This window comes from Mus pahari, chromosome 1 (genome assembly GCF_900095145.1).
Source record: "Mus pahari chromosome 1, PAHARI_EIJ_v1.1, whole genome shotgun sequence".
NCBI lineage: Eukaryota > Metazoa > Chordata > Mammalia > Rodentia > Muridae > Mus > Mus pahari.
Window position 1 is genome coordinate 140,927,129 of NC_034590.1, and position 27,208 is coordinate 140,954,336.

The 27,208-nt window shown below is 43.0% G+C and overlaps 2 protein-coding genes across 2 annotated transcripts in view; one reads left to right on the forward strand and one right to left on the reverse strand.

The window, feature by feature from the left end:
* Positions 1–874: 874 nt before the first annotated feature.
* Positions 875–14,336, reverse strand: Plgrkt (plasminogen receptor with a C-terminal lysine). The gene is made up of 5 exons (XM_021219472.2): positions 14,258–14,336; positions 11,598–11,684; positions 3,658–3,788; positions 2,986–3,095; positions 875–1,281 (listed from the first exon to the last, which is right to left on the reverse strand). Exons 2-5 carry the CDS (start codon positions 11,676–11,678, stop codon positions 1,160–1,162), a joined length of 444 nt encoding a protein of 147 aa, XP_021075131.1. The 5' UTR covers positions 11,679–11,684; positions 14,258–14,336; the 3' UTR covers positions 875–1,159.
* A 5,819-nt stretch (positions 14,337–20,155) lies between these two features.
* The window catches only part of Cd274 (CD274 molecule), an 18,355-nt gene continuing 11,302 nt past the window's right edge, over positions 20,156–27,208 (forward strand). Inside the window, exons 1-3 of the mRNA XM_021221560.2 lie at positions 20,156–20,244; positions 25,285–25,350; positions 26,279–26,620. Coding sequence (XP_021077219.1) covers positions 25,299–25,350; positions 26,279–26,620 — 394 coding nt within the window. The 5' untranslated portion in view covers positions 20,156–20,244; positions 25,285–25,298. The remainder of the gene's footprint in view (positions 20,245–25,284; positions 25,351–26,278; positions 26,621–27,208) is intronic.

Sequence of the window (27,208 nt, forward strand, 5' to 3'; positions counted from 1 at the left end):
TCTGATAGTCAAAGAGCACTACGGGCCTGAGTAGGCTGCACGGCAGCTAAATCTTCTGTAAGGGCTTTAGTGACACAGCTTTGAAATTACACCTGCTGAACACTAATGTTCGAAGAGCTCACATAGCAGAGTAAGTCTAGATTTAAAACTTTTTTTTTTTTTTCGAGACAGGGTTTCTCTGTATAGTCCTGGCTGTCCTGGAACTCACTATGTAGACCAGGCTGGCCTCGAACTCAGAAATCCGCTTGCCTCTGCCTACCGAGTGCTGGGATTAAAGGCATGCGCCACCACGCCCAGCTAAATTTAAAACTCTTGATGAGCTATTTTGGACACCAGTAACACACTAGTATTATGAGATTGTGTGTGTGTGTGTGTGTGTGTGTGTGTGTGTGTGACAGAATCTTGTTATACTGCTCAGCCTGATCTCAAATTTAAGAACTTCCTGCTCTAGCCTCCTGATTGATTGATATTATGGTAGATTCCATTGTGCCTGGATCCATCAGATAAAATCACCATCTCTTTTCTCTATAATTTCATTTATTTATTCATTTGTCTATTTATTTATTTATTTATTTATTTATTGGTTGATTGATTGCTTGCTTAAGGCTAACATATGTATATACAATGAAATAAAATCAACCCATTTCCCTCCTCACACTCCCTACTGACCCCCATTTATATCTCTTACCTTTATCATCTCCTCCCCACTCTTCATCCTCCCCTCCCCCTCTCCCTCTTCCTACACAGTTGTAGTTCACTGTGTATTGATCACTCTTCTTTTGTGTGAGACAGGACACAATAGCAGATGCCTGGGAGCTCTAAATACTGAGGACAAAGCCTCTCTCACAGGACCTCAAGCAGCAGGACATTGGGGTCAAATTCAGAACAACATAATTTATTAATTTTGCACCTGGATACTTATAAAACACACATACACACGAGAAATTTGAATGTTATTTAGAATACTGCCATGATCTGGTTGAGTGTTAGAAATTTTATTTTAAAATAGTTCAACAAATTCATTTTGAATTTTAATATTCTAAAATAAAAATGCATCGTATCAAAATCTTGATCATTTAAAAAACTGTAAACACCATGATTCAAGCCAACAACTTTGTGCTTTTGAGACCGGACGTGTGCTCTGAGGAGAGTTGTGACTTCATTTGTCTGAGAAGACTTTACTCTGCTCCCTTCTGGCTTTCTCAAGGCTTTCAAAGGTGATCAGTCCTTTTGGCAGCTCCAGCTTTGTCTTTTCTGTTTCCAGTATGTCCTCAGCTTCACCTTAAAGAAAATGCAGACATGGGTAAGCTGGTGAAGAGGTCCTAAGTGTTCCCTAAGAGGACCTGGTTGCTGTTCCAGGGACGCACTGTGGGTAACTGGATCCATGACCTTATATCTCAGAGTTAAGCACCTCACCCATCTGACTCAGGAGAAGGAATACACCACTCAGGGGAAACACATTACATGCTTATATTCTATCACTCGGGAGGAGAGTTCAAGGTCAGCCTAGGCCGCACAGGGAGACTGTGTCTCAGAAATAGTACACAAAAGAAATGATAGCCGGCGGTGGTGGCGCACGCCTTTAATCCCAGCACTTGGGAGGCAGAGGCAGGTGGATTTCTGAGTTCGAAGCCAGCTTGGTCTACAGAGTGAGTTCTAGGACAGCCAGGGCTACACAGAGAAACCCTGTCTCAAAAAAAAAAAAAAAAAAAAAAAAAAGATAAATGCACAAGGAGATCACTATAATTACCTTGATCTGACCAATATACAACACACAAACAACTGAGAATTGACACTAAAAATGAATAAGTTGTCTGCAAACAGAAGAATACTTATAGAAATCATTAGAATTCTTTCCCAAGGTTTAAAGACTTATTTATGTATTTTATGTATCTGAGTACACTGTAGCTGTCTTCAGACACACCAGAAGAGGGCATCAGATCCCACTACAGATGGTTGTGAGCCATCATGTGGTTACTGGAAACTGAACTCAGGATCTCTGGAAGAGCAGTCTTAACCTGAGCCATCTCTCCAGCCCCCTCCCAAAGGTTTAAAATGTCAATGTTTTCCAATCCCCGGCCTAGATGATCAGCAGAATACAAGGTTAAGCCTTGACTTGGTGCTTCACCAGTTTCCACAATGTAAATGCTCCTCACCTGACCAATGACAAGCCACCAATGAATAGTGCTGTTCTTTGTGGCATCTGTATGCTGAGTCTACATTTGCATAATTCAGATACAATTGATACAAGTGATCTACGATTATACAGAATAGAAAAATAATTTACAACAGATGAGTTCTGCGTATTTAATGCTTTTTGTTTTAAATAAAAATTAGTGTTTATTATACTTTAATTATAAGTCTGTAGACTTATACCTATTTTATTTCATTATAAATAAATAAATAAACCTATTTTGTTTAATTTTTTAAAAAACAAGTGTGCCTCATATCCAACATTCAAAATTTCTAAACATTTAGCAGTCAGTTCTTAGAGCCAGTAAAAGCTGACTCCATGCCACTGTAGAGATGCTGGTCCTATCAGAACCCGCACTAAAGGTCAAAGATTTATAAGGAGGGTGTGTGTGTGTGTGTGTGTGTGTGTGTGTGTGTGTGTGTGTGTGCTTGAGTGCATGCGCATATGTTCATGTGTATGTACTTGCGTGAGGAGGCCTGAGGTTAACCGTCAGTACCCTCAGGCATTATCTCTATGTTTTTGTGCTTGACACAAGATCTCAGACTAGCCTGGAGCTTGCTGCGTAGGCTTGTCTGGCGAGCTGGGAGCCCCAGAGATCTGTGTCTCTGCCTCCCGGGTACTGAGATTACGCACTTGTCCCATCAGCCCTGGCTTTTTCACATGGATCCTGGAGCCTGAACTGAGGCCTCCTGCTTGAAGAGTGAGCACATTACCAACTGAGCCATCTCTCAGCCCTAGTCCTGAACCACAGCTTAATTATGACACAGAAACTCTAGTTGAGGAAGACTTACTTTTCATTCTTTGTAGAAGAGTCCCATAGCCCAGGTCATACTGGTAGGTGAAGATGAAACTTAGTGGAACTATAGGAACGAGCAAGGCTGGCTTCTTTCGCTTCAGTGCTCTGTTTCAGAAATCAAACGATAAATGTCAGATATAACCTGCAAATACATATCTTATCCTTGTAAGAAAAAAAAAACCACCTTTGGAAGAATGTATTCTATCTCGTAAGCTATTTAATTCATCTGAGCCTTCTATAGAAATTGAACAATTGAATTTCCTTGTCCAGCACACCTTGCCAGATTCTTTGTCTCTCAAGGGGAGGGTCTATGACTTGTTAATCTTCATTGACCTCAAGGCTTAGATTCCTCCTTAAAGTAGACATTGATTGAGAGCTACTATTGAGAACCTCTGGGATGAGCACAGAGGCCATCCGTCTTGGTGTCAAGTGAGCTCTCTTTAACTTACAGACTAGAGTAATAGACAAAAGGAACACTAGGAACCGAAGGCAGGGTGAGCTGTTACTACCATTGTTCTACAGATGAGTAAGCTAAGGGAACTTTCTTTGTCTACGTAAATACTCCGGGTTCAAAATTGAAAGGCCTGCTCCAGCCAACTTAATGGAGCTACGACCATGGCCAAGACTTTGTTATTTCAGAAACTCGTCAAGTAAATTGTAAACATACCCAGCTGTTAAAGAGATGGTGGCAATGCAAAAAAACGTTCCAAAATATTTGAGGAATTCCCGAGACCAGGCGATCTGCATAGCCATTTGCCTTTCTCTCATCTCATTCTGCATGGTCAGCTGCCTTTCCAGCTAAGCACAAAAGACAAAAGGGCAGTTATTCACCTGCTGGCTCAGAACAGCATTACATCTGCTTTCCCTTCTTCCTTTGTTCTGAGGCAGTTTTCTTTTGTTTAAATCACAATAGACGTCGACTAAGTTGCACTGAACAGCTCTGTGCAACTGTCCCATTGGCAGTGACAGTTCCTTCCAATGTGCCCTGCTCGCTGAGGTCTTGACTGCATGGCTATGGATCCAAGTCACGGTTATGTTCCCTGGCTTCTCTGTTTTGTGTGAAGAAAGATTTCAGGGTCACTAAACACGCACCGCGCTGGCCTTTCTTGTTAATATTTGCATGGAAATCATTCTGCCCTCTGCTCAGGTTGCCTCCCAAATGCACCCACGACAAATTGAAATGCCAGGTCTTCATTCAGTGATGAAAGGATGTCAATAGAGATTTTTGTTTGTCACATGTTTTGTCTTGTGGCACTTCAATCAGTGCCTTTCTTGGCTTTGAACAGCCCAAAACACAGGACACAATATCTGGTTGGATTTAAAAAAAAAAAAAAAAATCTCGGCGCAGTAGCAAAATGAAACATAAGCCCCTGTTTCTTCAGAGAGAAACTGCTTCTTCTTGTCTTTTAAATTCTAAAACCCCGACAGTATACATCATCAGCAAAGCTCAGAAACAGAAAGCTAGAGTTCCTGATGGAAGAAAAGTAACGTGACTCAGTTTTTTCGTTGTGTCCTCATTCTACCTTGGCAGGAACTGAGAGAGGAAAATGAGTTTTGGTGTAAGGATAAGGCCTGGCCTCTCCTGGGAGTTGTAGTGCAGGAGCATACTAAGGAAACCCCAGGTGGGCCTGGAAAATCCCTAAACAGAGAGGATTCTGGGAGGGGGAGACCAAAGTAGAGAGACAATGGTTTCAAGGCAGATCAGGCAGGCCTGAGAGAGACAGTTGGGTTAATCTCAGCTATATAAGTGTCCACATGGTTCCCTTTCCCATGAAAAGGTTTACAGGGGATAGCTAAAAATTAGAAGGCGGTAGCATACCAGAATGCTACACTCATAGCAGAGACTTGGGTAGAGAATACGAGCCAGAGATAGTTAGAGAAGATAACTTGGGTCTCAAGGATCCACAGCATTGAAGAGTGTAGAAGTCATGGTCAGACTCCCCCTGGAGCATGGTCAATGTTCTCAGAGCACCTCATGGTTCCTGGGTGGCTGTAAATGGCAACAGAGGAGCCTCCTCTAATGCTTGTACCACCTGCGGTCCCCTAGGTCAAACCACGATTGGTCCAAGGAAAAATGAGCAGAGAAGGAGGAAGGACATGAAGCAATTGAGCCACTTCGACTTGCCAAAATTGCCTTAATCGGTAGAAGCCAAGAGTCATTTTGAGTTCTGTTAAAGATACATCATATTTGTATACATGAATATTGAGTGTGTAAAACCTATCCTTGCTAGACTACTTATTTTCCAAACTCATATGCCAATCCATATCTACCAAAGTGACATAAATATAGTAATTAATAATTTGTGTTCCTATGAAAAGGCATCTAAATCAAAACAAGATCCAGGAAAGTTCAACATGAGTGCCCTGAGCCATAAACATCTGTGGAGTTCTTCCAAGTCCCAGCAACCATTCTAACATACCAAAAGAACTATTCCGTATGTCAATTGGAAGGTTAGGTCAGCATAAGTTTAGTTTAGTTTAGTTTTTTGCGAGGAATTTAGGTAGTTCTAGTATGCCGCCGGGATTAAGAACTACTATCTAAATGAGCTATCACAGGATACATTTTTCCTTTTACTCCCAGTAAGCATCACGTAGATGTCAGACTAAAACTGATGACTAGGAACTCTCAAAGGCAGAAGCAGGAAGCTTTCTGAAGATCTTTATAAAGATCATAAACAGGATGAGGCTGTGGTGAGCACAAAACATGCTGTCCTTGTCACATGAATAAACTTTATGGTAAAGAGTGAACTCGGTGCATCAAAATTTATAAGTCAGCCAAGAACTCAAGAGGATGTCCCGGATGAGACGAGACCATGACAAGACCCCAGGACTGTATGACATGACAAACACAGGATGTGCAGGAGGGGAAAGGAGCCATCTAACTATGCAGAAGTCGTTGTCAAAGATAAAAAGGACTGGCCTCAAACACTGGGCTCTAGTTGTGAAGCTCTCTCTCCCAGGATACAGGTTAAGAGCTCTGCACCAGGCTTGGGAGGGTATGATCGTCCTTCTAGAACTCAAGAGGAGACACAGAAAGAATTGTGAATTTGAGGCCAAGTTGCTCTACCCTACCACCCTGTCTCAAGGGACAACAACAACGACAACAGCAATAGCAACAATGATTCACCTAGGGTTGGAAATCTGGGATCAGCGGCATGCTGCAACAAAGGAGACACAGGGCAGTGGGTGTCTTAGTAGGGAGGCACCAGAGAGACCTTATCATGGATGGTGAGGGAGGAAGAAGAAAGGTTATGACATCATCTCTCCTTCTACTGTAGTTTTAAAAACTTTGAGGTCTTCATGTTCAAAAATTTTGAAAACAAAGGAAACTTGAAGTTAATGTTTTTCTTTTGGAAAAATATAACTAAAAATTATGTCTTAGCTGGGTGTGGTGGCCCACACCTTTAATCCCAACACTTGGGAGGCAGAGGCGGGTGGATTTCTGAGTTCGAGGCCAGTCTGGTCTACAAAAGTGAGTTCCAGGGCAGCCAGGGCTATACAGAGGAACCCTGTCTCGGAAAAAAAAAAGTCTTAATAGTATTTGGCATCTAAACAATGCATAATGATTGAAAATCTAAAATATACCCATATATAATAAATTCATGCCTCTAATGGCATAATTATTATAAGTAACCTTAACCAATAGCTAAATTCATCGAATATTCTAAACAAAACCTAACAATAAACCTAAAACTAACATCAGTTTTCCTAATAGAGTTCAAAGTGTGCTCATTAAACATGATCTAAATACTTTTTCTTCTAAGAAAAGTTCTACATAAACTACTTGAACTGTGTCAGAACAGACAGAAAGCAAAGATCTCAACCCCACTTTTTCATGTTTATGTCCTCATTAACTAGCTGGCATCAGCTCACTGCCTGGACTAAGTGTTAGAAAAGTTTCTAAAGTGCTTTAGAAAAGCCCCTGCCATTCTGTAGTCAGCAGACACACTAATATACATCGTTCTTGGTTCTTAACATGGTACTGAACTCATTGGCTGCCATCTTTACCCTGTTCAAGAATGTATGATTCCAGCCGGGCGTGGTGGCACACGCCTTTAATCCCAGCACTCAGGAGGCAGAGGCAGGTGGGTTTCTGAGTTCGAGGCCAGCCTGGCCTACAAAGTAAGTTCCAGGACAGCCAGGGGTATACAGAGAAACCCTGTCTGGAAAAAAAAAAAAAAAAAAAAAAGAATGCATGATCCCTTGAGAGAAGAAATCACCAAGGTATTTTAGCACTTGATAGGCAAACCACAGAAATTCACATAAAGCGTTGACCATTGTAATGTTTGGAAGTGTTTCTTATTATTTCCACATTAGGAACTGCTTTGTTTGGTTCTGTGACTGTGACCCCATGACCAAAAAACAATGTTAGAAGGACAGGATTTATTTCATTTTCCAGGTCACAATCCATCATCGAGGGAAGTCAGGTCTAGAACTCAAGGCTGGAACCTGGAGGTAGGGACCATGTGGAAAACACTATTTTCTAGCCAGGGGCTCCTATCCAGCTAGCTTCCTTATGCAGCCCAGACTGATCTGCCTAGGAATGGTGCTGCCCACAGTGGGCTGAGCGCTCCCATATCATTTGTTAGTCAAGACAATCTCTCACAGATATGATTCAATCTAATTGAAGTAATTCTTCAACTGAGATTCCCTCTTTTCAGGTGGCTCCTATAAAAATTAACCAGGGTCAAAACACTACATCTTCCATGCACAAGATCCAGTCTCACTAAAAACTAAGAGAATCTATACTACCTTAACTTTTCAGCACACAGACAGCCTGGCTCTCATGTTTGGTTGGCTTTCGTTTTTCTCTCAAGTTGTTTGTTTGTTTGTGTGCCATCTAGTGGTACTGTGAAAAACTTCATTTTAACTGATAGTTCATTCTCAGTAACAGAAGTTAGAAGAAGCAATTTCTATGGAAAACTAAAGATTGATGGTAATATCGTTGTAACTACTAATGTGAGTGCCTCCCATCTTAAACTCTCTCTCTCTCTCTCTCTCTCTCTCTCTCTCTCTCTCTCTCTCTCTCTCTCTCTGGCAGCAGTACTGGGAACTGAACCCAGAACCATATGCATGCTGGGCAAATGCTCTACCACTGAGCCGTAGCCCCCAGCCTTGTATGAAATTCTCAAAAACCATTTAAAGAAAAAGAAAGGAAGAAAAGGGAAAATAAAAACAACCCTTTTTGTGGTTCTTGAGGAGGAAAACAAAGGCCTTGTCATAATAATCACTGAACATCTACAAAAATGTCTAAACTCCTGAAACTATGTAGGGACCCTACAACACTTAGGCTGAATTCTTTGAATGGAAGATGGGCTGAATTGAACCGAAATAGTCAGTTTGTGAAGTTTGCAAGGAGGAAAGGAGCCTGATGCAATTCAGATACTGCCATGCACACATGTAAGTGTGCAGAGGCATTGACGTGCCATTCTGTACAAAAACCACATAGTGACCAAATCTCTCCCAATCATGACCTCTCTGAATGCTCCTGGCAGGGCTCAGAGAAATAGGGAGAAAAGTAGAAAATTGCAGTTGAGCTGCAGGGAGCTCCTTGCCCAATGCACTAGCGCCCCCTTCTGGACGCAGGTTCCAAGTGCTTCCTGCTTTAGTTTGCTAAAGCTGCTGACCAGCCACCACTGAGCCTCCCCCGCACTTCCCCCCCCCCCAAAAAAAAACCAGAGACCACAATCTGGCTAGTTTAAGAAACAGGAAAAAAAGAGGGTTTTTTTTGTTTGTTTGTTTGTTTGTTTTTGTTTTGTCTCAGTTCTGGAATCTAGAAATCCAAAAATCAATGTAGTTGATTCCTGGACAAGCTGTGAGGAGACCTCTGTCACAGGCTTGTAGATGACATATTTGGGGTACATGATTAAATTTCCTCTTAAAAGTCACCAACATACCAGATTAAGACCCACCCTAAGGATTTATTTGAACTTGATCAGCTCTGTAAAGACCCAGTCTCCACACGAAGTCATATTGGGGTTGGGTTTCCAGCATACAAGTTGTTGATTCACTTCAGCCAGTAATTGATGGTAAGTAATTTGGTGAGTTTTTTGGTTTAAAATAACCTTTGCTCTGTGGAAGCTGTGTGAGCCTCACGTGTCCGCTGTGGAGTCGGGAATCCAAGACAGGACCAATAGAACGTAGGGGTGTGTCTGCTGGAGAATGACGGTAGTGTGTTTGAAGGTGCAACTGGACAGACCACACCTTAGTCTCTCCTTGGTGGCTTGCAGGTGTGGTAGCCACAGCCCTCAGGAGAACATTAACCAGTCTTCTTCCAGCTGAGACAAAGCTACGGGCTCAAAGGGGGCAGGGTTCCCAGGTTGGGCTCACTTTGGGTTTAGCTAAGCTGAAGAGCGATGGCTGATACGGCTCGACCTAGATGCCACATACTGAAAACCTGCTCACTGGCATCCAAGGAGAGACCTTAAAGCTGTTCTCTTGCCTCTGGCCAGTCAGGTGACTACCAAGGACCATGAACATTCTGTACATTCTTGATGGGAAAGTCAAAAAAACCAAGCAAGGCCCTAGCTACCAGAGCCATCTCTTGCTTTCGTGTCAGTGAACAACCCCTGAAACAAAACAGCCGCCTCCACATTCCTCCTGCTTGTGCTTCCCTATAGAAGTAGGAGACTCGACACACTTAGTGTTCCCCATACCTGACCCACATCCACAGAGTGCATGGACTTTGAGGAGCAGGAGGAAGTGACATCAGTACTTAGCTCACACTGCTTCTGTGCAGTGACGAACTCCTCTGGTGTGGGAGTCTCTGGTTTTCTGTAACTTCCAAGAGGAATAAAGAGGAATAGAATCCCCAGATCTTCACAGATCCTGAGGTCACATAGTCTGATATAAGAATGAAACTCTTGTAGTTTCCACCCACACACCATTCTTGTTTCTGGGGTACTGGACTGATTCCTAGCCTACATGTCTCCTCTGGTCATTGCTCCATTACAGTAAGAAACTTGCCCCTTCTTTCAATTTTCCCCAAAGGAACCATTATCTCACACCGAAACTTTTGTCAGTTTTTAACATCAGTGGGGTATGGTGGTACATACCAATAATCCTCTCACTGAAGAGACAGACAGGTGGACTAGAAGCTCAAGGCCATCTCAGACTACATAACCAACTTAAAGCTAGCCTGGGCTATATGAAACCCTGACATTTAAAAACTATTTTTAATAGCAACGACAGCAACATCTAATATAAACAAGAGGCATTATAGTATATAATGTACATTGTATATAATGTGCATACGTTTTACTTCTTGGAGCATCTCGGAAGGGTGTGTTGCCTCTAGGGTACAGACCAGGAGACCAAGGACAGGTCATGCACACAGTCAGGATGCTATGGATTGATTCAGCCAGGTGTCTAAGTTATCTCTTACTTGTACTGCCCAAAAGTAAGGCTTTCTACTCTTAGAGCCTTAACAGACCACAGGGGCCTCATGATCATTGTCTAAAACCTTCGCAAAACAATTTGAGCCGAACGTTTTAACATTCAGCTGTGTCTTGTAATATTTTAAAATACTTTGACAGCTTATATCAGATAGTTCAGCAATCTGTTTGATTTTTTTTCTAACCATCTACTGTACAATCCAAGGTCAAGCACCCCAGTTTCCTAATGCTGCTTTAACAAGTTATGACCTAAGGTTAAAGGGCCAAAACGGGCTAGCGAGACTCTGTCTCTCTGTCTCTTTGGCTTTTCCAACTTATTAATGCTGCATTTTTTGGCCCATGGCCCGAGCTCTTTCAATGTTCAAAGCCAGTAGAATGCTGCTCAGGTTGTGATTGTGTTTAAGACTTTTATGTGCAACAGTATAACATCTCCTAATTCTCTCTCTCTCTCTCTCTCTCTCTCTCTCTCTCTCTCTCTCTCTCTCACACACACACACACACACACACACACACACACACACACGTTCTTATAAAGGTCCTGGAAATTTGGACAATGGATCCATATTGATAATCCAGGATAACACTTCTTTAGATGAACGCATTGTAAAGTCCCTTCCCATGTAAGTTATCAAATTCCTAACACACTCACAGGTTCCAGGAATCCAGAGTGCCTTGGGGAAGAGGCATATTCTGTTCATAATATACTCTAAGCAAATACCTAGTTGTATGGAAATTTTGGCTCAAGTATCTGGATTGGAGACATGGGCCGTTCACCAGTTCCTTGGTCATCCACTTCACCTTGTCTTTGAGGATGAAGCCCAAGAGCATCTTAATTAGGAGTCAAAGGGAGTCGAAGAGATAGTGCCTCTAGCGCACCATTCTAGAAACTTAACACGATCAGGAACATAGCACCTTAACTAGCATATACCTGAAGCCGAGCATGTGTAACCATGAACTCCTGTTGGTTTTTTTGTTTTGTTTTGTTTTTTTGTTTCTGTTTTTTTGTTTTTGTTTTTGTTTTTTGTTTTTTGTTTTTTTGAGACAGGGTTTCTCTGTGTAGCCCTGGCTGTCCTGGAACTCACTCTGTAGACCAGGCTGGCCTTGAACTCAGAAATCCACCTGCCTCTGCCTCCCAAGTGCTGGGATTAAAGGCGTGCACCACCACTGCCCAGCTTCCTGTTGGTTTTGACATAGCATCTTAACTAGCACATACCTGAAGCCGAGCATGCGTAACCATGAACTCCTGTTGGTTTTTCATGTTTTCGTTCATAGATTTCGAGAATATAAACCCCATCTTGACCTAAAGTGGAAAATGCAAGGCACATTTAAATAATAGACTCTGTGCCTTATACAGGCTCTGGGCTCCTATCAAGTGTGACAATGGGGGGAGGCAGAGAGAGAGAGAGAGAGAGAGAGAGACTTGGCATACTTCTTACCCAGTCTGAGCACCCTTTCCTCAGCCAAGATCAGCTGACTGCTATGATTTCCCATCTCTCCCTGCTCTGTGGACACACACACACACACTGCCACATTTCCTTGGTTTTCCCTTCTATAAATCTAACGCGAGTCACCTTCTTACTGTCTGTTATGACAGACAGGAAGACCACGCAACTGAGGATGTGAGTTCAGAACTTTGATCTGTCCCTCCTGACCTTGCCTCTTAAGATGCGTCTTAGGGTCAGCTCTTCAGTATTCCTCCTGACGTCTCATGAACCCCCACTCTCTCTCTGACACAGGTCTCTTCCTCTTGCAGCTGACTTCTGCCTAGCCAGTTTCCTCCAGCCTCACCTTCATTCTCTCCAAGTTACCGAGGCTCTCAAAAGGGCAGGGTGAGGATGCTCACACACCTTTGCAAATGGATCCCCATGAATGGGAAGTTTGTGTGAATATATATATATATATATATATATATATATATATATATATATATATATATATATATTCATTCATGGGTGAGAGTGCAGGTGGGTGTGTGCCAGGGCACTCGTCCAGGTCAGAAGATAACCCCAGGTATTGCTCTGCACTTTCCGCCTTGTTTGAGACAGTCTTTCTGGAATGTTCCTCTTAGCTGTGTACCCCAGGCTAGCTGGCCGGGAGCTTCCACGGATCCTCCTGTGTCTGCTTCTCATCTCACCACTGCAATTACAGATGTGTGCCTCCATGCCCAGCTCGTCATTGACAGGCAAGCTTTCAGCACAGGTCTTCATGGTTGCATGGCAAGTGCTTTTACCCACCAGAAATGGAGTTTCAGAATGACCACACTGTACAGTTTCTCCATTACTTCCAACGGAAGTTACAGCACAATAAACTAATTTCAAGTTGAGAGAAAAATGCACTCATTACACCAAATATACCGAGCATCGCGGTTTACCTTAGCCTACTTTACTATTCTCAGAAACACGTTAGCCTGAAGAAGTACAGACCTCTCTTTATAATAATATGTTCAATATAATTTATTGAATTTTACAGTAACATTAAAAAATAGAATGGTTGTTTTGTTTTACTAGCCTGGGACATGAATTCAAATTTTGATTTTTTTTTTGTCCCCTTATGATCTATATTGCCTTTTTACCATCATTTCCTTAAAAACTGTGACTCGAGCCACCCTCTACATCAGGCACCACCTTGATTTATTTATCACATGATCTTACCTGACAGCTACCCCAGAGGGCTATAAACCATACATGGGTCAGAACTCCTAACTTTGTTCTAGATACAACTGAGAATGTTCAGAGAACACTTTTGTTGGGTACTGACTTTTCAGAAGACCATAAGGCCCAGGGCAATGTCACAACGTCTCCACTTTCTTCAGTGTTGTCTTAGGCTGCTAAATACCTTCCCACCACAGCAGCCCGTCTCGATGCTTCACAGACAGGATTTATGCATAATCGGAGGCAATCCCCTACAACGGTTACTTGGACTTTGGATGTGTCAGGGGGGGAAAAATCCCAGGTACACAGTTAATGGTAGAAGGCAAACAGGAGTGTCCCTCTGGAGATCTCACCTGCAAGTGAGCATGCCACACCCTGTAACTTCACCCTTGAACAGTGTTTCCAACCTCTTCTGTCCAGACCTAACAAAGCCATTTTGCACTCTTTCCTCAGGATGTCCCAAATACCTTCAAATTTCTCTCTCCCAGAGACAAAACATTATCATCAATAAGCGTGGCCCCAAACTGACTTTATTACAGGTAACACAGACAGAGTCCTAGAGGATGGAGGATTCAGGTGTGAGTCCAGGCTGCTCCTGGTTGTTTGTCTGTTTGTTCCTTTTGGGTTGGGAATGGGGAAGCAGGGGTGTTAAAGTTCCAGTTCCAAGAGGCCATGATTCAGATTACTCCGGAAAGGTGTGTTGGGAAGGGTATGCTGATGGTGCAATCCCAGACACACTTTCTCTGGACGTCCTAGGAACTAGGATTCGATTTAGAAGGAAAGAAATTCTACGCGATTTCTATCATCCAGATTTCTTCCCTGATTTAGTACCAGAATTTTTGGCTGGTCACATCATCACAATCATTTTCAATAATCACTCTCAATAAAATCTTCCAAACCCTGTTCCCTAGCAGGAAGCACATAACCTCTGAGGGTGTTTGGTTTTGTTTCCACTCTCGCTCTGCTGAGTCAGTTTAGCGTCATCTAGGTATTTCCCTAAAGGAATTCCATTTTCCTGTTCATTGCACTCTGCAGTCTTGTCCCATTGGTGACAATGGTAAAAGAGAGATCACACTCACAGAACTGGGTTGGCAAAACCTGTCAGCCTCAGAGGCATCAGCAGAACCCAGGCCTTCCCTGCCCAGCCTGAGCTGCAGCTCTGCGGGACCGTGCGACGGAGTCGACCCCTCCCTCCCAGGTGCCTGTGGCCCGAAACACTCACCGGACACGGTGCGGGGATGGTGACCACAGCCGAGGCCTCTAGCCGGAGCTCCAGAGCTATCAGCGCAGGGACAGTACCTTGCTTCGGCAGAGCCCCGGGATTGGTTGGCTATGACAGTGGATCACGAGCTTCCACCAATCAGCGTGGCCTTTGGCTCCTTTAAGAGCTCGGGTGGCCGCGGAGGCCTGGGGTGTTCTTCCGGTGCAGGCGCCTGGAGCCGGGAGGTGGGTGGGGCGGGACAGAGCCGCAAATTCCAACTTGAGTGATCTTGTGTGATGCATGATTTTGAGGGAAGGGAGGGAAGGCCAAGGGAGCAGCATGGAAATGTCGTTTCAAGTCCGCGGAGTCCCAAGCCTCTAAAAAAGAAAAAAAAAAAAAAAAAAAAAAAAAAAAAAAAAGAAGCCCCACCAAATCTCGCTTAAAAGCAAACAGGGAACAGACAGTGGCCAGAATTTTCGTATTTCCCTATGCCCTTTCCATATTTCGTACTCCTACCTGCAAGCATTGTCTGTCTAGAGTACAACTCCCAACTTCACTGAGGAAATACCGGACCCATTAGCACTTATGGCTTGGGAAAATAGTACTTGCTTCACAAGGAAGGGCATTAGACTTGGCTGACTCCACACCTTAGAGAAGGCAGTCTAGCCTCTTTGAGGCATATCTAGCCTCACAGGCTTGTATAGATATTTTTAGCTCCTTATTCTGACTTTTAGATCCCTCATTCCAAACATTACTTGGATGGGAACATTGCAACAGTATCTTTAGTTCTATTTGTGGGAGGAGGTATGTGTTTCTAGGAGTAAATGCTTTTGGAGAGAAATAAGCAGCCGATCCCTAGGATAGAAGTAGTGTCTATACGTGCAGACTAAACTTGTCTCTGTTCTGTCCCCAGCTCTGTAAACTGTAGGAGGAACAGAGGTCGTTGTAACTTCAGATAAGCACTATGTATGTTAAAAACACAGGATTATAACTTCAAAGAGAAAGATTTAGAATGTGTTTTCCCAGAAGACTGGGGGCGGGCGGAGGTGGTTAACATTTGCACTGTGTGTGTGCTAGACCGCACCAGATCATTCCCTCATCATGAGCTGTTTTTCTCAGTCAATCTATAGAAATTATCTTTATGGACAATGTGACATTCAGTCAACCTATAGATCCCATCGTAATCTATTTTCTACCTTTTCAAAGACTTACATATTCTAGATAGTTTGTATAAATGAAACAGGCTTTTTTTACTGGCTTCTTTTACTTTAACACTAGTGTGTGTGTGTGTGTGTGTGTGTGTGTGTGTTCATCTAAGCTATAGTAGGGGGCTGGTGAGATGGCTTAGTGGGTAAACGTGTTTGCCACCCTGAGACCCAGTCCTATTCCTGGGATCCACATGGTGGAAGGGAAGAACCCATTATTGCAAGCTGTCCTCTGACATCCCTAGTGCCATGACTCATATTCCGTGCATGAGTGTGCACTTGCACACACAGAGAATAAATACATGTTAAATGGAAATAAAAATTAAACAGGTAAATTATAGCATGGATCATGGCTCCATTTCTTGTTGGGACTAAATAGTAGCCCAGTGTATGAATATAAGACATTTTGTGTATCCATTGAGGCCGATGGACCTTTGCATGGTTCTATTTAGTCTAGTATGAGTAACATTGCTAGTTTTGTGAGCATGTTGTCAGTTGTCTTGGGTAGTAGGGGTAGAATGGCTGGGGCATACAGTAAGTTAGGGCCTTAAAATCCATACATTTGTGATGGCAATGGATGAGAATGCTCACTGGACAGTCCACCTGTGTGGCCGCTGTGTAGCAGACACTGGAGCATTGCTCCGGGTTTCATTCCCACTTGTATCCTTTCCTGAACACGTAAGCTTCCACAAGTTGCTTGAGCGAGATGTCTCCAATTACACAGCTCTAAAGTGGAGGCAACTCCAGGAAACATAGCTCATAAGACTGTTATACAGTTTAGGTAACCTAGTGTATGCATGGGAGAGTCTGACATTTGAAAATACTACCTGTTTTACTATTACCGACACTTTTAATCATTATTGTGATTTCATCTTATTAATTGATAAGCTTTTTTTTTTTAAAAAAAATGATGCTGTAGCTTGTCAAGATTTGTCACTGGAATGCAGTAACTGAAGATAACTGTGGTGAACAAGGGTAGGGGAGCCAAGGAAGGCTGTTCTGAGCAGGGGCTGGTACATCTCAGAGTGTAACCTGAATCAAATGAGGCTTCATGTGGCGTAGCCCAAGCATTTCATAGCATCCCAAGAGAAGCTTGACTGGGGAAGCCCTGGGGAATAGTGATGAGGGTGTGGGCTTTAGCCTTCCTCAGCTGTATGTAAATAACCACACAGCTGATGAGCAGGAAACTTGTAGCTGCTTCTCTTTAGGGTGCTTTTCAGCTGTGATGTCAGTATTGACTAAGCACCTGCTTGCTAACTTCCTTCTCCTGCAACCCATGCAACACACATGACCCTGTTCTCAACCTGTGAATCTCAGCCTGTTCTCCTCCCCTGAGTGATCTTTTCCTCCTCCTCCTCTTCCTCTTCCTCTTCTTCTTCTTCCTCCTCCTCCTCCTCCTCTTCCTCCTTCTCCTTCAGAAAATAGTCCCTGAGCTCTGAGAATAGGGCTGTAGAGAGTTCATCCAGTAACGGGCACCCCAAAGGACCAAGGCTTGATTCCTAACTCTCATATGGCAGCTTACAACTATCTGTAACTCGAGACCCACGAGGCCTGACCCTCTCTTCTGGCACAGGCATACATGCAGACAAAACACCCATGCATATAAAATAAGTAAAATTTTAAAAATAAAATAAAATGGTCACACACATGCATGTTATCACTTTGGGATGTGACTTTATTTCCCCTTAGGTAGTGTTGGAATTGAATTGAACTGTAACAGAATCTCCTTAAAGCTCCCAGCTTCCATGAACACAGGCTCCTTGTGTTCTGTTACTGTCTGCTTTAAACTATCCAATGACTTTGCATTACCACCGAGAGCCATCCTCTCTCCTTAACCCTCCAGGCCCTCTGAGACATGATGAGAGCCAGCTTTTCAGTCTAGACTGCAGCCACAGTAATATTCTCCGCAGAAACTTGCTCCGCTTGCTCCCCTTCAGCCTTTGTGGTTTGTCCCTCCTGTTGATTGTTCCTGGGTATCTCCAAGAATCACTTTGTGTAGCGCCTTACCCTTGAAATGTTGGTCTTCATCATCAGCTAGGCAGACTGTGAGTAACAAGGAGGTTTATCTCCCTGAAATGAATAGGCCAGGTGGGGTATGAACAGGAAACAGCGAGATTAGAAATGACGTTAGAGATTTGTTCCACTCTCCAGCCTTGGCTAGCCACCGTTTTTCTCTTGTCTGACCGTTTCTCTATTCATTTTGTCCAAATCACAAAAACTTGTATCATTTTCAGGGATACTTCTCTCCTTGCCTAGGCTATTTTGGCTTATGTGTATTTTTGAGATGGTGAATATATATATTATATAATATATATATATATTATATATATATATATATATATATAGTGTGTGTGTGTGCGCGTGCGCGCGTGCGTGCATGCGCGGTGTGTGTGTGTGTGTGTGTGTGTGTGTGTGTGTGTGTGTGTGTAAAACTCACATCCTCCTTTTCTATTTCTGGAGAATACCAAAACTTCATTAAGGGGGCACGGCCAACTTCATGGGGAAATAAATGTCGGAGGAATAGAAACAGGTGGAGGAGTGGGGGTGGGGCGACTCCTCAGATTACTCATAGGCAAATCAGCGAAAGCAGCAGGCCCGCAGTTCCCATGAAGAGCTTCAGAGAGACCATGTTCAGTCACCACTTGCCTTCCCCGTGGAGTATTTATGTAGACCTTAAGCAATGCTTTTGCAAACCAAACCAAACCAAACCACCTCACCTCTCCTAGCTTTAAAACGAATTCACATCCTGGAGACTACTAAGGGGGTGTGGCTTAATCTTCACCTGTCAAATCCATATGAACCAAGGGCACTCAGCTAAGGTGTGGGTCTCTAAAGTGAATTCTTTTACAGAACTGAATAGTCACAACCATACTATCATATCATAAAGCGTATGCCCTGGGTCTTGGCTATACTTTTAGAAAAAAGAACTATTAACTAGAAATATGTTTTGTCTGTGCATGTGTATATACACACATGTATGTTTAGATTGAATTTCCACATATAAAGTCTATATTTTATTTTCAGTCAGCCAACTAAAGTTATCTCTACCTTTAATTGCTTTATTCTATTATTGGGGTTCAAAAGACATTTGGAAGAGGGACTATCTCAGCTGAGGCTCTGGTCTTATTCCAATTTTATTGATGCTGTTTAGAGTTCCACATTCTCTATAGATCCTTAAGGTAGCGTCATCCCCAACAGCTTCCAAGTTAAAAATGGAGATGCTTCGGGAATGTGAAAATCTCATTACAACAACCAAGCCAGCGGACACCCAATATTCACCCAGTGCACTACCTTAGTAGTTTTAGTAAGTAAGTGGGGAGAGCAGAGAATGAAGAAGGCCCTTGACGTCCAACGGTGAAATGTTTAAATGATGACAGTGCTCTGTGGAGTTCCCAAGGTTTTGTCTTGGAAAAAGCCCACACTTGCAGTTCACAGAAGGGTTTTCTCAACATCACTTAGAATAGACTTCCCCCACCTGGATCCCGAGACTGGCAGTGATCCACAGTGCTCACAAAGGGCACGGTTCGAGATGGGAAGTTCTTGAACGGCAAAGGTGACTGGTTTCATTATGTCGAGGAACTTTGAGGAAGTCACCAAATCCACGATTTAAAAATGTATTTCCTATTATACAGACACACCTACTTTCTAGAATTAAAACCCAGTCATTTGCCTGTTATTAACTCTATAGGTTGTGTAACTCTATATGTAAAGTTATGTCAAGACTGTCATGTATCCAGGTATCCAGAAAGCGCTTGAAAGAGATGGGGAATCAGATGGTAATTTGAAGTGTCTGGATTCTAAAGATAAAATTTAAGTCGGAAGCCGGGCGTAGTGGCGCATGCCTTTAAACCCCAGCACTCGGGAGGCAGAGGCAGGCAGATTTCTGAGTTCGAGGCCAGCCTGGTCTACAAAGTGAGTTCCAGGACAGCCAGGGCTATACAGAGAAACCCTGTTTCAAAAAAAAAATTTTTTTTTTTTTAATTTTAAGTCGGAGATCTTATGACTTCAGATATTTTGCTTCTAAAGCGCTCACTGCTCAAGCCTGAAGATTACCTCATTACCCACAATAAAAGTAGAGATGGCCCATATCTGAGACCCTAGCCCTGGCAGCAGGGGAGGGGATGGGGATCCCTGGAGCACTCTGCCCAGCTAGTTTGGCCAGCTGAGAGCCCGAGGTTAGGTAAGAGAGACCCTCTTTTAAAAACCAAGGTGGGAGCTGTAGAAGAAGGCAACCTATGTGGAACTCCACACACACCCTCCCCTCCCCGGGACCCCAGGCTCCACTCCCTCCCAAAATAGAGCTAAGTTGTTTACTCTGGACTGTTTCTATCAGGGAACCTGATTTACAAGAAAGCTAATGCGGGTTTCACTTTTACTTTTAGTTTCGTTTTTAAATAGTGTTTGTGTTTTGTCTTTTTCTTTTTATTGACAGGGTCTCAGTAGTAGCCTGGTTGTCTTGGAGCTCTCTCCGTAGACCAGAGAGATCCACCTGCCACTGGCTCCTGAGGACTGGAAGTAAGGCGTCTGTCACTGCACCGAAGCCTAGTTTCGTTTTTCTACAAGCTGTGAATATTCCCAAAGCTGACTCTAAAGTCACCTGCAGGAAATCCTATGGGATACTCATGCCCAGAGGGAAACCCAGCTCATGCTGGGTGGCTTCGGTTTCAGAGCTAGCGGAGGTGGGCGAGGTTTCCTCAGAGTGGGCGGGGCTCTGAGCTCAGATAAGACCAGGAAATCGCGGTCCCCGATCCTCAAGCCCGGCTGCTAGACCAACACGTTGCCAGCCTGTCTCCTCGCCTGCAGGTAGGGAGCATCCTCTCGCGGAATCTGCTTGCAGGGCACTTTAAAGAGCCAGAATCTCTAGACCTTTTTAGGACGGGGAGGGGAACACGATGGGTTAGGAGGCAACTGGTTTCCTGGGAAAGTTAAGAACTCAGAATCCGCAGTTTTGTGTGTTTATCTGTAGGATCCTGGGGTAGGTAGCTGGGTCAGAAGAGATGATGAATCGGTCCTAGTGCGACTTTGACTGTTCGTTAGCAATGACTGGGTAAGTCTTTCGACTTGAAGCTTCTCCTGAGGTCCCTTCCTCTGTCAAGGTCCAGGATGCTGGAGCTTAAGATTTTCATTCTATCTGCCCAGAGAACCTAAAGGATTTTTGGAAGAAAATGCCTCAAACAGTTCTTAGACACAATGACCTCGGCTATGTTAAAGTTTAGGTTGGGGTTGTCATAAGAGGTGAAAGTACAATGTTCTATCTTATTTTCTTTAAAATCTGAATAAATTATTGCAGGTGCTTTCCTATGAATTACTTAGCCATTTTTTCAAATTGCTATATTCCATTGTGCTGGGTTATTATTGTGCATCACTCTCCCACGGATGAGTGCACAGGTTAGTTATAGTGCCTTACTACCTCAGTCATCCACTGACCATCTGTGTATGTGGCTGTCTGGAATATGGCTGGTATTTCATTTAGATAAACTCTTATATGTATAAGTACTTCATAATGTTTGAGTGTCTGAAATGCCTTTGTATAGAAAAAAAACTGAGAATGCATTCCAGAAAGTATCCGTGGCTGCAGCTGAAGAGTGACCAGTGGTGTTTAAGGAGAACTTTATACTCAGAAAATATTCACCTTTCCCAGCTGAGCACCATAGACAGAGAGACATAACAGTGGCTACATGCCACTCTAAGGAAGGATGGAGAAGGGAGGGATTTGAGCACCGAGTTCAGAATCATTTGATAGAATTTGAAAACTGGGTAAATTTTCACTCTTTTGAGAAAGGAAGTTTGCATCTGCTTCCCTTCCCCCAGACACCCCCCCCCCAAACACACACACACACCCACCATGGGAAGATAGAGAAGTGGAGTTCCAAGATCTTCATCTGGACTTCCCCTGGGACAAACCTATTTCCCCATCTTGAATGAGCCTCACTTCTTTTACTTTATACTCTGTTGCTCTGTGAAAGGCTCTCAGCTCTTGTCTGGGAATGTGTGAGAGGTTACAGTTTCTTGCCGGAGGGAGAAGGCGATCCTGGACTCTTAGCCCATATACAAGGTGCAGGTTTACAGGTCAAAGACCATGCTGATTTACATGGTCCCTGAATTTCCCCTTTTTGTCTTCTACTGCTCACACCTGCACCCTAAGAGCCAGGGAGAGGAGGATGTGATACTGAGGAAGGTGACTGTCAGACCCAACCCATCACCTTTCAGACTTAGTATAAAGTGTTTAAAGCCGGCTCATAATCAATAGATAACTGTTCCAACTGAGTCTGCCATCAGTGTAGGAAAAATTAGGTATAGTGTTCAGTGGATATCACGTACCTCAGTGTGACTGTCTGGTACTCGGCTTGGCCATTTCTCCCAGGGCCTCATAGCAACAGTCACTGTGTCCTCACAGGCCTGGATGTCATCCTGCCTCATCTGCTTGGGCAGATGAACTGGAGAGATATGACTAATAATGAGTCATTTGATTTTGCTCTTTTTATAAATGTCCTTGGATTGGTTTATTTTTTTGTTTCATTGTTGTTGTTTGTTTTTATTTTCATGCTTTTGTTGTTGTTTGAGACACAGTCTCACTATGTAGCCCAGGCTAGCCTCTTGCCCCAGGCTCTCAGATGCTGTCGCATCCGCCCTTTTCTAACATCAACGATTCATAATAATCAGTAAGAAGCCTATGACCTTAACAGTCAAAATAAGTACTCAGGTAATTATCGAGAGCTAAATATTTATTTAAACAAAGCATGTTGCATTTTTCAAGAATTGAATTGGGGGGAGGGAATTTAAAAAGTAATGTCTGCGCTGTGTGGTACCAGTCGGTATCAGTTTTCATAGTCTTTCTCCCTAGATCCACAGTTCTCTTCAGGGAAATCTATCATTCAAGCCTAAACTTGGACCAGGCACACAACTGTACTCGCCCAAACACTGGCCAAATACACACATACTTGTGATTTTGAAAAAAAGGGACACAAAGACCCTACACATAACAGCAAAGGAGCTCTGTGTTAGGGGCCTGTTAAATACAAGACTTGGGGAAATTATCTTACATTTTAAAAATGGCTACTACATGTGTATAGCAACAGGGGGCTGGGGAGATACCTCAGAGGTTTAAAACACTTCCTGCTCTTTCAGGGGACCAGAGCCATCTGTAACTCCCACTTTAGAGAATTTGACATTCTCTTTTGACCTCTGAGGTACTAGGCACACATATGGCAAGCAGACATACAAGCAGGCAAAACATTCTTTAAAAAAAAAAAAAAACAACAAAAACAAAACAAAACAAAAAACCCAAAACAGATTTCTTTCTTTCTTTATTATTTATACAGGGTTCTGCCTGCATGTACGCCTGAAGGCCAGAGGAGGGCACCAGGTCTCATAGATGGGTGTAAGCCACCATATGGTTGCTAGGAATTAAACTCAGGACTTTGGTAAGAGCAGCCAGTGCTCTTAACCTCTGAGCCATCCCTCCAGTCCCAGACAAAACACTCTTACACATAAAATAACTCAATCTTTAAAAGTGTAGAGGAAAAAGGCTGAACGGAAACTATTGACAGATACGCTGAGAGTGGTCACTGTTTCTCCAGCTTGGCACTGATGGTACTGAAGGCCATCTCAGTCTCTGTCACCTTGGGGGCGGGGAGGGGGTAGGGCAGGGTCTTGGCAGCATCTCAGGCCTCTATTTCATCACATCAGTAACAGCTCTCCTCCTTCCCAAGCAAGCTTTGGCAACCAAATAAATATGTTAGCCAATATTACCAAACGGTCCCTAAAGGAGAATGTGTGTAATGTGCTTACATTAGTTTTTATAACAACAACAACATCAACAACAACATCCAACCATAAAAATAAACTCTACCTCAGTGAAGACGTTTGAGCTCCATTTCAGGGTCCTTCACAAGAAATTTGGTAGGTGTAATGATCTTTTTTCCTAATAAGTAAAATGATTATTTATTCATTTGAAAATTGGACACACAAAAAAAATGAAGAAAAAATTGCAATTTAATCTCTCACTTTCCATCTTTCTATCTCCCTTTTAAAAAGTATAAATGTGGGCTGGAGAGATGGCTCAGCGGTTAAGAGCACTGGCTGCTCTTCCAGAGGTCCTGAGTTCAATTCGCAGTAACCACATGGTGGTTCACAACCATCTGTAATGGGATCTGAAGTCCTCTTCTGGTGTGTCTAAAGACAGTGACAGTGTACTCACATACATAAAATAAGTAAATACATCTTTTTTTAAAAAAAAAAGTATAAATGTGTAAGAACTTACCTGTCTTCCCTATAAACGTCACAATTACTTCGCGGATAATCACTGTTTTTAAGAGGAGTGGGGTTGTTCTACAACACAAGCATATTTTTGCTTTCTAGACAAGCTCCTTCCTACTTCTCTGCAAACTCACCCCCTGTGCATATACTAAAATCTGTCTGTCACAGTATTTTGCGTATACGCAGTTTTATTAGCTGATATACTAAAATCTGTCTGTCACAGTATTTTGCGTATACGCAGTTTTATTAGCTGATACATGGGGTATTTCAAGTCTGGGACTGTTGTCAGCTGTGTCATCCCTGTTACCTATGACTTTATGTTTTCTGTGATGAATTTCCAAGACAAGAATAGAGAGATCATATGACACGCACAGTTAAAGTTTTAACAGGTTACAAAATTGACCTTTAAGAAGCTCTACAATTTCACATCCTTACCAGTAAAGGTCAAGAAATCCTGTCTGCCTGCATCTTCACTAACACTGCCTATGAGGAATCTGTAATTTTGGTAAAGCAGAAAGACCAAATGGTATCACAGATCTTCCATGCACTTTGTTATTGAGAGCTTTCTTCCCCCTTTTATTGATTATCCTTCGAGCTATGTGAGACATCTTCCTGTTGGCTGATGTATAGTTCTCTCACTGAGTTTAGAGACTGGATGCAGAAGCCTCCCTCGGCAGCTTTATACACCTGTCAGATCGACTGTGAATGAGCACACAGGTCAGAGAGACGGTAAGGGTAAGGGAAGACACACTCTCCCATGAAAGCCGTAAACATGCGAATAACACAGAAGAGGAAGTCTGGCTGGAATGTAGCACTCACCTTTGAGCATGCTCTTTTAGACACCGGTTTCATGGAAGAATGGCTTCTGTTTCCCACCTGCTGCTTCAGCAGTGACCAGAACAGTGCCAGTCTCGGAGGAGATACTCAGTGTTTGCCGAGTGAACTAGGAAAACATTCAGGGGAGGGGAGACTAGGATGCAGACATCTAGACCTTAGAGTAAATGGGCCAGATGGCATTCTCTTTCCTTCCCATACCTGTTACCACTGTACTCTCTTTACTGGGGAAAAGAATTATCACGTGGAATAGGTGAGAGGCAGAGGTGAGATTTTAATGGGGAGGAAGCATTGAAAAGTGAAAGTGAAAATTGGATGTCCTTTGCTTTGAAGCTTTGCCTAAAGCAGGTTTTAGTTTTCAAGTACGTTTCAATGTTGAAAGAACTGATGGTACATCTTGGGGAGTTGGGGGGGGGGTCCTTGGCTATTTTCAAGGTACATTAGCAATCTGGGGGGGGCTTATAACTCAATGTAAAGCTGCTGATCACATTATACTGACTTCTTTTCACTTGGGTCTACATGGCTTTGAGTTACAAAATGAAAGCATTGAATTTTGAACTGTTCAGCTGTGTTTCCACACTTGCAAACCGGTCATTGGCCAGCCCTCAGAATTCCTTCAGTTACAGCTGGCTCCTCTGCGCTTTCTGGACTGGCTTTTAGGGCTTATTTATATATTAGAAGGACACATCTACTAGTGTCTCCTTGCTCAGCTATTGAATTAAGCAGACCTCTTTCTGTGTTTCCCGTTAGACAATTCCCAAAACATGAGGATATTTGCTGTCGTTATATTCACAGCCTGGTGTCACTTGCTACAGGGTAAGTCACCAAATCTTACGGGTTACCAAATCAGCGGGTTCTATATTGCCAATATTTTAGCCGTGAGTTAGAAATGGAAGTAATTTTTGGTGTGTGTGTGTGTAGAGGGGGGGGGGGTATGTGCATTTGCTAGGCACACATGTAGAGTTCAAAGGACAATGTAGAGCTTAGTCCTCACCTTCTACCTTGTTTGAGACAAGGTCTCTTTATTTGTTGTACATTGCTGAGTCCTGTAGTCTGGCTGGCTCAGAACCTCCTGGGGGCTCTCCTGGCTCCACCTCCAGGACCACTGAGATTGTAGGCACATGCTACTGCACCTGGCTTCTACCTGGGCTCTGGGGATTTGAACTTGGGTCCATGTGCTGCACAGCAAGTCATTTACTTACTGAGGGATCACTCCATCCCCTAAGATAATTCAAAGGAATATACTTTGCTTATCCAAGCACATTCTCATTCTCCTTTGCCATAAATAAGTTACTTGGAAAGGATGAAGGAAAATACCGGAGCTTTGGGTGTGGTTTGGTAGTAGAACACTTGGCTGGTATTAAACAAAGCTCTGGGTGTAATCCCAGCACCAGAAACAACTGAACGAATGAACAACACCACCCCGCCCCCAGGGGATGAATATAAAAATACCAGGTAATACAGAACTAACAGGTGATCTGTTTCCTATGAATAACTACTGAACATTCCCAGGGAGGTGACCCACTGATAATATATTTTTATTTATTGGTTCTTTTTAAACTGGACTGGGAATATATTATCTAGATTACTTGTGTCACCCCACCCCCCTATGAAGTTATTTTAAAGAAGAATTTTAGTGTTCATGTGATTCCCTGAATAAAATGATGGTAACCTTTTACCCAGTTTTTTGAATGTGTTTGGAGAGTTTTCCGTCTTCTGAGGGCTGGTCCTCTTTCCTTTTCAGCATTTACTATCACGGCTCCAAAGGACCTGTACGTGGTGGAGTATGGCAGCAACGTCACGATGGAGTGCAGATTCCCTGTAGAACAGGAGCTGGACCTGCATGCATTAGTGGTGTACTGGGAAAAGGAAGACAAGCAAGTGATTCAGCTTGTGGCGGGAGAGGAGGACATAAAGCCTCAGCACAGTAGCTTCAGGGGGAGAGCCTCCTTGCCAAAGGACCAGCTTCTGAAGGGAAATGCTGCACTTCAGATCACGGATGTCAAGCTGCAGGACGCAGGCGTCTACTGCTGCATGATCAGCTACGGCGGTGCGGACTACAAGCGAATCACATTGAAAGTCAATGGTAAGAATTACCCTGGATGAGGAAGGCTTCATCTGTATTTAAAACAGCTCCCTAATGCTGAGAGCTCTTCATTCTTGAGAGTTCACACGCACTTCTCACAGAACAACACCAGCCTATTCTTTTTCTTGCTCGTTCGTTCGTTCATTCGTTTGTTCGTTCACACACTTCAACAGTGAAAAAGCCTAGCACTGTGTGTTTGACAGTAACTTGAGATTCAGTACCAGATAATACTCAGCCATGCTCTGCACTAAGTACCATGATCTTGCAAAGGTGAAATGCCAGGTGTTTGTTTCTTATCGTAAATGCAATATATATAATATATATTACATAGATGTGTATATATAACTGTGTGATGTGCAATACGATATAATACATGTATATTTCATATAACAATATAATATATAATGTATAATAATATATACTATAATATATATTTATATATATAATTATATATATTGATTGTATTTATGATAAGAAACAAACACCTGGCATTTCATCTTTGCAAGCTTTTTGAATTACTTGTAAATATATGTACATACAAACATACACACACACACACACACACACACACACACACACACACACACA